General features: G+C 35.2%; 1 protein-coding gene across 1 annotated transcript in view; it reads right to left on the bottom strand.

Moving 5' to 3' along the window:
* LOC107552960 (ubiquitin carboxyl-terminal hydrolase 10) overlaps positions 1 to 5,047 on the bottom strand; it is a 35,178-nt gene extending 30,131 nt beyond the window's left edge. Inside the window, exons 1-3 of the mRNA XM_016235022.1 lie at positions 4,976 to 5,047; positions 1,376 to 1,444; positions 188 to 233 (exon numbers count right to left, since the gene is read on the bottom strand). Of these exons, the coding sequence (XP_016090508.1) occupies positions 188 to 233; positions 1,376 to 1,444; positions 4,976 to 5,047 (187 nt within the window). The remainder of the gene's footprint in view (positions 1 to 187; positions 234 to 1,375; positions 1,445 to 4,975) is intronic.
* Between the last annotated feature and the right edge of the window lie 11,323 nt (positions 5,048 to 16,370).

Here is a 16,370-nt window from a genome sequence, read left to right as displayed (position 1 = left end):
AAAAAAGAATATTATGAATTTTGTTTTCCATGTGTGAAGATGTGAGCTATGGTCATTGCATAATACACGAAAACCATTATGTGTGCTCATGTGGGAGTAATTGCTGTTAAGCATTTCATAATTTATAACTCATATTTACTTCTGAATCAATACTTGTAGCAACATTCAAGAGAGGCTTTGATCTTACCTGAGGAATGGCTGACACAGGAGACTTTATCATTGAACGGGGGAAGCTGATAAGAAATTTGCATGAGATTAAAACGCATGAAGTCAATAAAAGTACATGTACACAAACAAACCTTTCTAACCTACAAATTTAAATGCATGTTATCTGAACTAAACACAGGTAAAAATTTTATTAGGGATGCACGATATATCGGCCACCATATCGGTATCGGCCGATAAATGCTCATTTTTTCTGTTATCGGTATCGGCCTGATAAGAAAATTTGGCCGATATCTTAAAACCGATAAATAATGCATTATTTCCTTCAGAGACACTTCAGATGCGCGCTGTTCATTTGCAGCCTTTTGTGCAATTGTACATTGTAATATTGTGTTTATTTGATGTATATCTGATTTAAAGTATATAACAATTTGGATATAGATTTATCGGCCAACATATCGGTTATCGGCTTTCAAAAATAAAGAATAATCGGTAATCGGTATCGGCCAAAATTTTCATATCGGTGCATCCCTAAATTTTATAGTGTACTTTGGAGTGCAAGGCCAGAGTTTAATTCGCAATTAAAACAGACAGAGGATGTAGTGTGCTAAATAATTACTTTTTTTGTACAGAAGAAAAGGAGGGAAAAAGGTGGATGGAGAGTATGGTAGCATAACATTGGCAATGTAACATGCAAGACAGCAATGTATATATATATTTGAAGTTACATTTCCCATACCTTGTGTAACAAATTGGAGCAAGATTTAAAGTAAACGTATATGTGCCATTATTATTATTAACTGACATTAAAAGTGTAGTGTCAAATTCAACTTCAGATGATTTAACATTTGAACATTTAATTTTACATTGAAATTTGCCATTTAAATTTGCAATGAAACAAATGTATAAATTAAACACTGACTAGGGTAGAAGATTTTCATTTTGTGCTAAACTGCTGCACACGAGTAGGGAAAAGTGGAAAATACAAAATACAAATGTTATTTTACATATATTAAACTCACAAAAACAAGCTCCACCTCACCACAATATCCTTATGGTAATACAGAATTATATTACATTTAGAAGAATAATGGCAATTACTAACAACAATAAAGTAAATGTAATTACTTCTCTAACGGTTAAAAACGGCTTTGGACAGCATAACATTTCATGTGCCTTCAAGATGCATTCATGTGTGAGAATATTTTACCTCGACGTAACAGCGGGGAGTCACAAAGAACTGATTGAACTCATCTGGGCTGAACTCCCCAAAGATGTACTGTGGGGAAAAAAATCAAAAATCCAGCATGGCAATATGGCTCCCTCATGTCCCACTTTACAGGGCAAAGCAATGGCAAAAAGAGACCCTTCAAGCACTCACTTTGGCCAATGTGTAACATTGTTTGAGCATAGACATTTAAACATTACTGAATATATTGTGAAGATTTTTACATCGATAGTTTTTCATGTGCTGACATGCCAGAACCTGTGATCTGACTTTAATTCCTCAGACTAAAATACTCCAGATGAATTGAAAATGTAGTTTACAACAAAACAAGTCAGAGAGGTTTAATGATATTGAAGGATGCATCAAAATTAGGGCTGCCACTAATGACTATTTTTATTCCAATTAATCTATCGAGTAAATGATTGATTAATCTGATAAAAAAGTTCCGGTGGAACAGCATTTACTGTGAACGGAGCCGCTGTGTGACGTACCTATATAACCTACACACCTATAACGGCATCACATATAATTATTTAATTAAATCGTAGCATTTGTGAATCCACAGTTATGCTTAATTACGTTTAATATGGGTAATAATACAGGTTTACTATATCACGAGGCCTTGGAAAACAGTCTAATAATGTGTTTTATGGGTTCTCGTCTGTGAAATGCGCCACTTCCAGTATTTTGCCGGTTAGTCGACGCAGGCAAAATGAAGTCGAATAGAATCGATGAATCGTGACAGCCCTACATCAAATATGCGCCTATTCCAGTGTTGGGGAAGCTACTCTGAAACTGTAACTTGACCAGCTACAAGCTACTCGTAAATTAAAGTAGTTACGCTACATTCAAGCTAGCTTTCTGAAAAAGTAGCTAGCTACACTACAAGTTACTGTCAAAAAGTAGCTAGCTACATTGAAACTACTTTAAATTTTTTATCATTCTGTTTTTTTTTTTTTACAATTAACATTACAAATAACTAAATTAATGAAGAATTATAATGAAGTTCTAAGGAAAATATAATGAAGTTATAAGTAAAATATTTGAGGTTTATAACAACATACTGTAATGCAATCATGATTTTAAAGAGTAGGGTGAATTCAGGTTGATTGGAACACTTTTCCAAGCCATTTCAATGACAAAAAATGTCCCAATCATTTGATTATGTAAACTATTCGATACACACAATAATAAAATATTGTATAGTTAAATAGTTATTTTAGTTATATTAGTATATTGCTACAAACGTAACTCCAACGCAAGAACCATGCAATTTAAACTGGATACGGAGTCATAAAATAAGCAGGTTAAACTCACAGCACATGCGGTATTTACTGACTGAATGGCGAAGTCAATCATCAGCTGCGCGCGTAAACACTGCGCTGTGTGTGAATCCCGCCGCAACCATCCTTTGCCAAATGATAAGTACACTACTATATCATGATTTTATTTTCTGTTCGATTAGTGTTCATTACAAAACTTCCAGCATGATGAAAAAAAATGAACAGAGGACTTCAGTAGTGAAACTCCAAATGAAATCCAAATTTCTATGAAATCCTTTTTTAAAGTGCAACAGAGTGCAAGCAGCAAGTGTCCATCTCAGTCCAAATCACTGAAATCAAAGTTCAGTATTATAGTGTAAGAATGACACCATGTCCACGTGTTCTGGTCTACTAATAATAAAATATTATAATTAATATTTTTTGTGGTAATAAAAATAGATGTAGGCTAAGTCAACAATAGCCTTTAAATTTACTTAAAATACACACGAGTAAAATATTTGGAGTTTAAAACAACATACTGTAATGCAATCATGATTTCAAAAAGTAGGGTGAATTCAGGTTGATTGGAACACTTTTCCAAGCCATTTCAATGACAAAAAATGTCCCAATCATTTGATTATGTAAACTATTCGATACACACAATAATAAAATATTGTATAGTTAAATAGTTATTTTAGTTATATTAGTATATTGCTACAAACGTAACTCCAACGCAAGAACCATGCAATTTAAACTGGATACATGGATGTCAGCATACTTACTATGCACTCAGTGATTGGCTGATAGTCTCTGTCAGAGATTTATTCATAGAAATATTGTAGAGCGCAATATAATGTTGCCATATTCAAATAAAAGTTTTAAAATGCAGGCTAAGTGTCACTAATTAAACAAGTAGGCTATATATTCAGCTAATTGTCAGCCTCATATATATGCTTCTCGTAAACAATTAGTCAATATGCATTAGGGCTGCCCTCGACTAAAGATTTTTCTGGTCGACTAGTAGTCGTTCATTTTAAGCATTAGTCGACTTTCAGTCGCACTTTTATTGCATATAAATTATAATAATGAGCCTTTAATTGCCTACATAGTCTAATAAGCACTCAAGCGCACACAAAAAAGGCTTGCCACAGCGCACCGGCAAATATAATAATTATGAATGTGTTAGGGAAAAACAGCAAGCACACTGCATTAACGTTTTAATTAATTGTTACACTAGTGCATTCTGTTTTCGGTTTAAGAGATGAAGTCGGCGACACTGACTCTTCATCTCCGCAGTATGCGCCTGTATGCACATTTAATGCTACGGATTACATAATTTGAGAATATTTGTTTTCTATTTGAATTGGTTCATTTAAAAGTTTCACACTCTATAGATATATTTTTCATGTCTGTAATAAGGCAAGCATACACAGTTTGTGACGCGCTCAAGTTCACAGAGTCTGAGACGGCAGAAAGCACATCCTGTTTGCTTTCATTATTTTACTAAAGCGCAACGTTTCATTGTTATTCTGAGTGCACACGAATAAACCTAGTCTTTACAGATACAAAAGATGCATTACTCTTATCTGTATGACCAAAAGTGACGAAGTATTTTAAGAGCAAATGATCGCACCGGCGCCTCCATCTGTCATGCAGTAGCCCAAGCGCGCTACTGTTCAGCTTTCACTCTCCGCACAAACACTTGAACTGCACACTTTTTTCTAGGCTAACATTAGATTGAGCTGCCATGTAAAGTTGCTACTATATACATATTTCAGATAAGCCATATTTGAGGTCAATGATTGTTAGGTGAGCATATGAATGTCCTGCCCGATGTACTATTACCACATATACCAGCCGTTAACGATTTGTCCGTCACGGACAGCATGACTTCGCCACTTCATGTGGAATTAATTTTTTTCTGCGACTAATAAAATTGGTAATATGCATATAAACAGCCTTTTAATTAGCAGAGTAGAATAATCATGGCTAATAGTAAGACATGCAAACAAACGAAAACCAAACTGGGCGCGAGAACAGCTATAAATTAAGGATATAATAAAAAATTTGGAGTTGGGATAACCTCCAAATCAAAGCAGATACCTTTATAAAAGCTCATTATCGTCAAATGTTTCTAAAATGTTTATATTCCGAGGTAGATTGCTGGCAATAGGGTTGTGACTCAGGAAATTTCCGATTATGCTTAAGCCAAAAACGCACATGGTCATGTTAACGAGCTAACCCATTTTCTTTTATTGGCGTAAGGTCATAAATGGTGTAAGCATAAACCGGTCGCAACGGGTAGTTTTTTGCCTCTTACTCCGATTTCGCATGGCATGTAAACACAATAACCCGCTTTGTCGTCTTTCTGAGGTGTGCATGTGTTATACATGACAGGAACGCATTGTTAGTGCAGATTTAAGCGCTTCTAGACAAAGCAAACGTCTTGCAGTAAAGAAAGGAAATATATCACAAAAGCAGACTTTTTCATGATAAAAAGTGTTCTCATCTCATGCAGCAGAAGTGGTTCAGTCACAATGCTGCATTTATAACTGCATGAGAGGATAATATATGAGCTGTAAGTTTCCCGCTGACATGTTGCAAGCTTAATTTAACATCACAACTGAAAAATGTATGGAATACTTTGAGTCAGATATGCAAATGATTATATTTTGACGTCACTACAGGGAAATAACCTGATTTATTAATGAAGTCACGTAAACGCAGCTTACTTGCGTTGTCAGGTTACTGATGTGCATGTAAACGGGGAAAACTGGTTATTTTAATAAGATGATATTTGTGAGTTATCAGCTTAATGGTGTGCATGTAAACGTGCTCACGGTTTTAAAAGTAGCGTCACTACTGAAAAATGTAAATTACGCTAGTAGCATCGCTACTTGTAGCTAGCTACTCCCCAACACTGGCCTATTCATTAACTGTGTTATGTACAATGCATGCACAATAGAAAGTGAAAAGCGTTGGAATATGTGGATTTTACCACGTCGATATATTTTCCCATGCTACCCATGGGTCAAGATGCTCTCTGTAATCGACACTGATTACTGCCAGTCTTCTGACCTCCAAATCCCACAGCTTCAATTGCATATTAGTCATGCTAGCTTTTCGCAATAGCAAGTCTTCTCTCCTGATGTGTGATACTGGTCATATGAGAAAACACATGACATTATACCTTGACAGTAATTTTAAAGGTTGCCAAATTTAATGCTCCAAGTGAACAAAGATTTTTATCTCATGGGACATTAGACCATTTTATCTCAAATGATGCATGACACATTTGAAGCAGAAGAACGGGAAAACTAGAAATGTGCAAAAACAAATTCTTAAATGAATGACTACTTGATTAGTGTATCTTAAGCTAGATTAGGCCAGTTACATATTTCTAAGTGTACATTCACATAAAAGCAGCTGGGCAGCAGCTGGACAGCAAAACAGAACTGATCAAAATGTAGGGGTCTCAAGATGCATTTGAACTTTAACCTGACAATGTCTTAAAGCAATTGCGCAGACACACAGTTTTGACTACTGCACACATACTCAAGTGAGCATGACACGCATGGTTTTCAGTGTCTGCCGACGCACTATATGAGGACAGGAACTTCATCTCTCTGAGAGTCACTTCATGAGCATTTCATAGTTTCATTTGAGAAAGACTATCATATCATATACACAGAAACTTAATGGTCTTCATGGCAACATGTCAAAAAAAAAGTTGGGTTTAACTTGAAGAAATTGTGAAAGAAATACCTATTACTATTGTACACTAGGGCTGCCAAAAAAAATTCTAATTTAAAAAAAAAAACAAAAAAAAACATTTGAATGCAAAAAGGTTGCATTTTAATTTTAGGTGTGCGTTAAGGAGGCAGCCTTATCAGCGGCGCATGAGATGCGATGACGATGTAAGTGACGTTGCATTACAATGTTTTTGTTAGCCTATCCAGTTGAAGCCACTAAATGCGGCGCTGCTGCGTTGTTCATTAAAAATATAGCGGAAAAAGAGAACATCAATGCGGAGAAGATCTTGTTTACATCAAAACCGAAACCAAGCCGTTCACACAGAATGCATATTTCACACACAAAAGAGCTGCATGTTTAGAAACCCATGTAAAATTAATGCAAGTTTAACTTTGAAAAAACATATATCGAGATTTTATGGCGGGTTTTTCCCCATCCCACTGCATCTCATGTTTTTAAATGAATAATGTACTCTGTGTGATTGGCTTTCCGCCCTTTGTATTAAACTATGCATACATGCATGATGCTGTTTTGTTTATAGTTGTTTAAGCAACTTAATTATAATTGGTTTATAAACATTTTAAACATTATGCACTTTTTTTTCGCATAGTCATGTTATCTTATGCTTTGAATGATGCACCCTCTTGTGGCCTTAGGAGAGAAGCCAAAAGCTTTTCGTCGCCCTAACTGAAATTATGCATTTTAAACTCGAATATAATTCGAATTTTGATAATATTTAAGTACAAAATTCGAATTTAGTTTTTCAGCCATTTTGACAGCCCTATTGTACACAAGAATTTACATATCTATGTAATGGCCTACTACTACTACTACGAATAAAATATTAATGTCTTTAAAGAAGAGCTCCAGACTGCGACCATTTTTTCTGCCGGTGCGACTAAATTTTGTGAACGCTCGCACTGGAGTGACCAAAGTGTAACAAAACCACACAATTTGTTTGAGCTGCGCAGCACGCTATGTTTATCAGCTCGGACCAATAATTGAACGCAATGCAAGCAAACTGGTCCATGCTCAGAACAGGTTTACTCAGGAACCAGTGTTTCACTGTTACTGCACAGCGCTGCGAGATCCAGTGAGAAGTATTTGAATTCTGCACAGAATTCTCTGTTATAAACGGATCAAACAGTGCTGACGTATGTCAGAAAACCAGAAGTAGCAACACTAACTATGGTGTTGTTACATTATTCATTTTAGGGTTTGTACATCCTTTTGAGAGAGAAATTCAAGCACTTTTCAGTGACTTTCAGGTTTTTCACAACTATTTCAAGCACTTTAAAGCTCTAAAAATGATCTAGTTTAAATGTTATTTTTAATGGGATGACCAAAATATACTTCGTGGTAAACAAACACTTATTTAAAAAATAAAAAAAATTTTTTTTTTTTTTTAAATCACATTGTCAGTTTTGCACTTTTTGTGTATGAAACAAGAAAAGTCACAAAGTCCCTTGAAAAACACTTTTTTTCAATTTGTTACTGAATCACACATCAAGAGCATTCTTTTTATAATCACTGAAATTGTCGGTCAGTTCAGTGTAACACTATAGAAGAATAATGCTACGTTTAATAATTTAATAAGTATATTTAATAAGTAGAATGTTCATTTTCTATATAAAACTTAAATTTTGCAAGTTACGGTTGTTAATAAAAGTACATTTTGTATGCCTCCCAACGCAAGCTCAATGCTTTACTGTCAAATGTGCATTATTAAGAAATAAACAAACATTAACAACCAATTAACAACAAATAGCATTAGGAACTGCACCAATTAATGCAAAACGATAGTAATATTATGATTATCTTAATTTATCTTTCACCACCCCCCAGGGCCACTGCCCTCAAATGTTAGTCTGGAGACCTGCTTCAAGTAATAATCACACAATTTTTCCATCCATGTTTTAATTAACAGTAAACCTCTGTTGTGCCGCACTTTGAGAAATTAAAGGGTTTGTTTAATTTTCTCTTGATTAAATTAAAGTTTTATGGTTTCATTTGATTAGCAGAAAAATTAATATACAAAACTCAGAATTTCTGGGGGAGAAAAAGAAAACATTTCATAGGACTCTATTGTTAAATTTTTAATAAATTAAGTTGAATTCAATTAAACAAACATGCTTTTTGTTTATTAAAATATAAAAATATATATAAACGTCTAAAATGAAACCCAGAAAAAAAAAAAAAACAATTTGGTAAAAAAAGAAAAAGTGGAACAAGAAAAAATAAAATGCATTTAATAGAGCCCTAAAAATTTAATTTGTTGAACTTATTAAATTGTTAAACTGTACAGGTTTCATAATTAATTGAATTAAACATGCATTTCGATTACTAAAATTTTATTTAACCTTTAAAACAGTCCAGAAAAAAAGGAAATTGGGAAAAATTTAATTTTTTATATGGCCCTAAAATACTATTAAAGAGCAATTTAAAAAACCTATAAAAGGTTTTTAAAGTTTACTTTAGACAAAAACTGAAAAAATGGATTGAGGTTTAACTCTTAATTTATTTAAAAATGTTTGCAGAGTAATATAATTTCCTAAGAGAACTTAAACCAGCACAATTTAAAATATATTTAAAAGATACTGGACTGAAGAGCATCATTGAAGGAAGATAATTTGTTAACAAAAGTATGTTTCAAAATTTGGTAACACTTTGTCTATATTGGTATTGTTAGAATACAGCTAACATAACCTGGAAACTATATTCGTTATGATATTGATATTTGGCAATACACCACAGACAGTCGTGCAGTGTGAGAAGGGCAGCGATCCGATGACTTTAAAAATCATGCAGTGTGAACCCGGTATTAAGTTTTATTCATAATTTCCCCCCCCTTTAAACGGTATAAAATTTCCTCCCTCATAACTGGTTTCACCATATACTGTGCAGGCTTATTACATGATAGGGATGCATAGTCACGTATTATCATGCACCTGCAGCGCTTTTGAGAACAAAGAAAAACAGAATAACATTATATAAATAATTTTTTTTTTTTTTTTTTTAAATAGGCCTACACTAAAAAATTTTCCCTTAAATTATGACAAAACGAAAACACACACTGAATCCTTCTATGCGCTTTGAAGAACCAAATGTTTTTTCATCAGACAAAAATAAATAGCAGGCCTACCTCAGTGTACAACTTGTCTAGTTTATATTTTAAATTAATGTCCATGTCTGTGTCTATGTGCTGTGGGGCATAGTCTGGAGCACAACGCTGCAGAAAAAAACGGTTTCTGCAGTATTGAGCCTTGAAGCCAATCACTGACATATCTGTTGATTTCATGAACGCAATGGCCAGTGTTTTGTTCAGCGTTTCTGAGTTGTGCACGCTCGCGAATCCTCTCATAAGAACAAACAAAACATACACACAATGTAAATGAGAGATAAATAGTGCAGTAGCGTAGAGCTTCATTGAATATAACAGAACTTTATGAGATCACGAAGAACTGAGATGAGTGACAGCTTTTTAATGGTTTCTGCAGTATTGAGCCTTGAAGCCAATCACTGACATATCTGTTGATTTCATGAACGCAATGGCCAGTGTTTTGTTCAGTGTTTCTGAGTTGTGCACGCTCGCGAATCCTCTCATAAGAACAAACAAAACATACACACAATGTAAATGAGAGATAAATAGTGCAGTAGCGTAGAGCTTCATTGAATATAACAGAACTTTATGAGATCACGAAGAACTGAGATGAGTGACAGCTTTTTAATTATTATAAGCGGGAGCACTCTTTGCGTGCTTTCTAGGCTATAACCTATTCAGAATTTTAATACATTCACTCACAGATTCACTCTGATAATGGTCAGTGTAGTGATTAGTCTTAACTAAGTGCAAGAGTCTTTCAGTTACGCTGTTAGTGCTTGTAGGATTAAGGTAATTATACCCTTCACAAAGAAAGCAGGTTATCTACAGTATGGTCCGACCATTATAGGACCAGATGCTATGTACTAAGACAAGTACTCACAAGACCGCTGTAGGCCTGCAACCAGTTACCAGCCTTGCTTAAGAAAACCTTTAGTAATAACAGTTACTTTAAAGGGCTTTCTTAACTGAACTCTAGGGCTTCAACTAACATCATTTTGATAATCATGTAATAGGGTTGATCATATTGATGGACTAACCGTTAACTGAAAGTAAGAATTTGATCAATTAATACTATGTTAAATGGTTTAAAAGTTTTATTTTTTTTTAAGAAAAATATTCTATACATGCGTCAACTCACGGTGGCGTGACGATATGTGCAACCACACATGCCTATAGACATTTCGTTGCGCAAGCACCTGCTCCACTTTCGATTAACTGAAATAGTAAAGGCAACACAATGGCAAAATGCAATATTGTTTAAGTGGTTAAGCAACTATACAATTGTTTTAAAAAGCTTATTTTTCAGTATCTTCATGTTCATGGGGAACTGAAGCGTCAGAGATGAAAAACTCAACAGGCTCTGCAAGCGTGCACATAATACCCCTTCACATTCACAACTAGTTGCATGAAAAGGCAGAGCAAGAAAAAAGAGAAACTGCAGTTCAAGCACATGTAACTGTTTGCACATCACTGACGTACACTGCTGAACCGGCACCACAAGGGACAAACAGCATGCTGTAATCCAATGGCCTCTGGATGGCGAGTACAATCACAACAGAAAGAATGTCTCTTTGCCCGTTTCCACAGGCGTGCCACACGTACCACACTAAGCTCCCCATCGCTGTTCATTTGGACTGGGGATTACCACAAATTAGCCATCTGCATTATTTCAACATGCTCTGGTGATAACACACTCATACATACTTTTGTGAATCAGAAAGAGCCATGGGTGATGGTCACGCAACAAATTGAAGTAGTGTTAAAGTCACCATGAAATCAAAATGGACAATTCTTATTAGTGTATGGAATACTGCAAAGATTATAAATGATTTATCCACACATACTTAAACTCACATAACCTTTAATCAAAAACATTTCCACTTCACCTTGCCAAACAACATCTCTTCTCTGATGACGTTTGCACCGGTTCGAGGGCAGGACAAAAATCCCACCATTCCAGCAACCTGTCACTCACATGAGACTGCAGTGATTAGCAAACGAGAACAATCCAATCAATACTGGATAGACAAAATCAAGTCCAAGCCTACATTACTTGTTTGAGAAGCAGTTTAAATCAGATATACCACACAATAGGAAACAAAAGGCGATCACTTCTGGCTTCTGTTCCATGCTGACTTCAACATGACGCGTTAATATGTAACACGTTAATTTAAGTAGTTTCGAAAACTGAAAATGTGCTTCTATTCCAGAATGTTAAACTGATAAACCACATTTATGAAGACAAAGCAAGAGCTGCTGTGAGTGTGGTTTTATGTCAAATGTGTCAATCCCCCACAGATAAGGACAAACCAGACGCGTCACTGGATTTTCTGGTTTCAGACCTTCCCTTAAAAACAACAACAACTGCATAAGTTCTCCCATCACTATAAACGACCATTGCCACATGCTTTCAGATATGGCTTTTCTTAGCATGCTATACGAGACCTTCATATTGCTCAGACAGGGCTCTATGCTTAATTTTTCTTTTTAGGAGAACAGTCTAAACTAGTCACTATAAACGACCATTGCCACATGCTTTCAGATATGGCTTTTCTTAGCATGCTATACGAGACCTTCATATTGCTCAGACAGGGCTCTATGCTTAATTTTTAAGCATACAGAGAACAGTCTAAACTAGGGACGGGCGATATCTTATGGTTTGCGATATACCGGTAAAAATTCTCCACACGATAAGAATTTGTCTTCCCGCGATAATAACGATCAAGTCTAGTTGTTGACATATTTCTGTGTGCGACTGTGTGGAGTGACGTGAAATTGAGCAGCTCCTTCTACAATCTGGAACAGGTTGGAATATTTTATAGCATTATATCAGTGATAAAGACTATGTCGATTAGCATTGCAAAATCTCTATCCTTGTAAAAAATACCCAAGATTGCTTGAAGAACACAGATACCATATATTTTGTGCAATCGCATGTTTATTGTCTTCAGGTTTCCTCAGTTAAAATGTATTATCTGCGTTTTATTCAGCTACAGCGATCACTGGATACTTCTTCCTGGAGCATTACTTCTATGCATGTGTGGCATTTCTGCATAAGGGCGCCCTCTGGCTTCCAGTATGAATTAAACAGTCATTACATTACGTGTGTACTCCGTAACGCTCACAACACCCTGTTTTGGGTAAAAATTGGAAAGATAATACTTTTCTCTAAAGAAACAGGATTCCCTAAATTATCGTCATTGATATCGTTATCGCAATAAATATCAGAAATTATCGTGATACATTTTTAAGCCCATATCGCCCATGCCTAGTCAAAACATTCAGTAGCACCCTCATTTTTTTTCTTTGTAATGCCATTTTTCTAACTTCATTAAAAGTATGTCATCCTTATGTCAAATTCAAAAATATATTTTTTATAAGCTTTTTCAAAAAGTTCTAATTAAAACAACAGAATAACAACAAGTAGACAAAAACAAGAAGAATAAAGTTACCAGTCAAATGAATTCAGTATTAACAAAATTAATTTGTACTACAGAGGTGGCACAGAAGAACACAAGTGGCTTGTGGGTATATTTTCAGACGTGTAATGAGGCTCAGAGGTGGCATGAGTGCAATTAAATCCATAAATTCAAGTTGAGATCAATGTTTTAAATATAACATTTTGATTAATTTCACCATAAAGTCTCGATATGTTTTTTTTTCAAAGTTAAACTTGCATTAATTTTACATGGCTTTCTAAACATGCGTCTCCTTTGTGCGAGACGCGAGTGCAATGGTGAAAGATGTCCATCTAGAAAATGTACAAAATATGTGTTGTGTGTGAACGGCTTGGTTTCAGTTTTGATGTAAACAAGATCTTCTCCGCATTGATGTTCACTTTTTCCCTCAATATTTTTAATGAACAACGCAGCAGCGCCGCATCCAGTGGCTTCAACTGGATAGGCTAACAAAAACATTATAATGCAACGACACTTACATCGTCATCACATCTCGTGCGCCACTGATAAGGCTGCCTCCTTAACACACACCTAAAATTCAAATGCAACGTTTTTGATGTATATTCGATGAATATTCGAAATTCACATTTTTTAGACAGCCCTACTTCAGCAGTGACTTTTTGTTTGAAACCATTTTCATTAACAATAGAGCAAAATCAGTCAATGTCACTTAATATTAACTTCTTGTTTATTGAACTGTTGCATTTATTTAATATCACATTTGCAAACTCACTTAAAGGGATAGTTCACCTTCAGTTGCTGGTCCCCTTTGACTTGCATAGTTTTTTCCATACTATGGAAGTCAATGGGGACCAGCAACTGAAGGTGAAATATACCTTTAATCATTAAAAGCTGTCACTCACCTTAGTCCATCGCAATCTCACAAAGTTGTACTATAATCAACGAAGCTCTCTACACTGCACAATGAATCTCTTATTTACATTGTGTCTGCACTTTGTTATAGTGAGAGGATTCGTGAGCTTGCGTAACTCAGCAATGAACAAAACTTTGGAGCAGTGAGTGGATTCGGATTAACATTGTGTTCAAGGAATCAACATATGTGGCTGTGATTCATTATTCAACGCTGCAAAAACACGCAAGTAGAGACCTTTGAAGCTCCACTGAGCTCAACACAAATATGCTGATTGGGTCAGTCGCACTGGTGCTCCTAAATATTTTTTCAGTCGCACGCAGTAGTTTTCAGTCGCAAATATGACTAAAATGGTTGCATTGTAGAGCCCTTGTCAGGCCAGCAATATAATGAGAATGTCAATTCAATGCAGGTCAAGCGTCACTCAAATCAAATCAGATGTACAACCAAGTACTGGTTCAACATATCTACGTATGCCCTAATGCTTTTTTAGAGCAACAAATCTTGAATAATACAAAATTTAAATGAGGACCTATATGAGGACCTTGGAGAGTGCCCATCAGCTGCCTGCAAATATTTTTTTATTTTATTTATAACAGGCTACAACTGAGGGATATCCTCTAAACTTGGCACTTCATAAACTGCCCCACCCAGAATTGCAATACATCCAACTTCCATTTTCATGGCGCTTCTTTCATTACAAGACTTGTCTTCAAATTCATCTCACATATTCAATCCAACACTGCCCTAATCCTTGTAAACATTGTTTTGCAAAGACTGTCACACGCCGTTAATAGACACATCAGTTCACAAAGCTTTGTAACGGTTGAAAGTGTGACCAATGCCAAGGGAATCGGAGGGTACAGAGCAGCATGCATGTCAAGCATGCACTCGAGTAAGTCTGAAACTATTGTTTATGCGCAGTGGGATTCCAACAAGGCTGTGAATTTATTCTAAATCACAGTTAACCCAACTTCTGTTTGACGTTTGTGTATGCAGGCGTAGCAGTTAGTTAGTCAATGTAAACCAGTCAGACTAAAAATACTGCAGCAGTGCATTCAACCGATATGCTTTTCTGAAGGCCGATGCCAATATCTCAGAGCAGGGTGGCCGATGGCCTATATAAAGCTGATTTAACACTACTTAATTTAAAAATAGAAAATAAGTTGCAATGAAGTTAGTTCAAATATTTACTAAATTATAATTTAAAAATGAATTACTATGAAAAAACTTAATTAGATTAATACTTGAGCAACTTAAACCTCATGTTGTGTTACAATCATTTTGATCCAGTGAGATTTTTCCCCTGAAAATGCTAGTTCGTGTTACCACAATGGACTACAACTTTTTTTTATATAAAGTTTTTTTTTTTTTATATATATATAATGTTTGGAGATTTTTTTTTTATCCCACCTTGTTACACTTGTGGTGTTCCTGGTTAAAAATGACCAGACAGGTAAAGTTTTAATTCTGTAATCCTATTATAGTATTTTTCAGCATTAAAGAAACAGTCTTTGCACACTGGGAATCAATATTTTCTTCAACAAAGACAGGGTAACACTAATTTTATATACAGCAAATAGTGAATATGACAAGAATATGCCTGAAAATGCTAGTTCGTGTTACCACAATGGACTACAACTTTTTTTTATATAAAGTTTTTTTTTTTTTATATATATATAATGTTTGGAGATTTTTTTTTTATCCCACCTTGTTACACTTGTGGTGTTCCTGGTTAAAAATGACCAGACAGGTAAAGTTTTAATTCTGTAATCCTATTATAGTATTTTTCAGCATTAAAGAAACAGTCTTTGCACACTGGGAATCAATATTTTCTTCAAAGACAGGGTAACACTAATTTTATATACAGCAAATAGTGAATATGACAAGAATATTACACTCTCCTGTTCCTATCAAATTCGCACAGACGGACCATCATGCACGTGTGTTTTTATGCAGGCTACAAATGCAGACGTCAGAGGATCTAATTGCGGGATTCACTACAGTTTGCAAGTATTCTTTACTTAAAGACTTCTTTAAATTATATTAATATGTATTTGATGAATGCTGACATTATATGGGTAACTACTATAGTGTTTACCTTTCTATTACTAATAAAAGGCAAACACTACAACACTTTTACGTACGCAGTAGGGCTGGGCAAAAAAAATTATTTTTCGATTAATCGTTTTTTTAAATGACGTTGATCCGATATCGATTCTCAAAAGCCGTGAATCGATCTTTTCCAGTATTTATTTCAGCACACATTTAAAACAAGATCTGATTAATGTGAATCTTATCATTAGTCTTCTCCACTAGATGTCACCCTTATTTACCTTGCGCGATGTTACAACAGAAATCCTGTCATTCATTCAGCACTTATCATGGCCATACGCATGATTCGCAATTCTCAGGTGAAATGCTATAGTAACACTATAAATCTGCGGAAGCATCTGATATCACGCATAAGGTGCATGATTTCCGCAATGAATGAATGGCGGGGCGCACGGTTTTGTTTACTACACACATA

This window comes from Sinocyclocheilus grahami, unplaced genomic scaffold (genome assembly GCF_001515645.1).
Source record: "Sinocyclocheilus grahami isolate Dianchi unplaced genomic scaffold, SAMN03320097.WGS_v1.1 scaffold462.1, whole genome shotgun sequence".
NCBI classification, from domain to species: domain Eukaryota; kingdom Metazoa; phylum Chordata; class Actinopteri; order Cypriniformes; family Cyprinidae; genus Sinocyclocheilus; species Sinocyclocheilus grahami.
The sequence above is the reverse complement of the archived record's forward strand: the minus strand, read 5'-3'. Positions and strand labels throughout refer to the sequence as shown.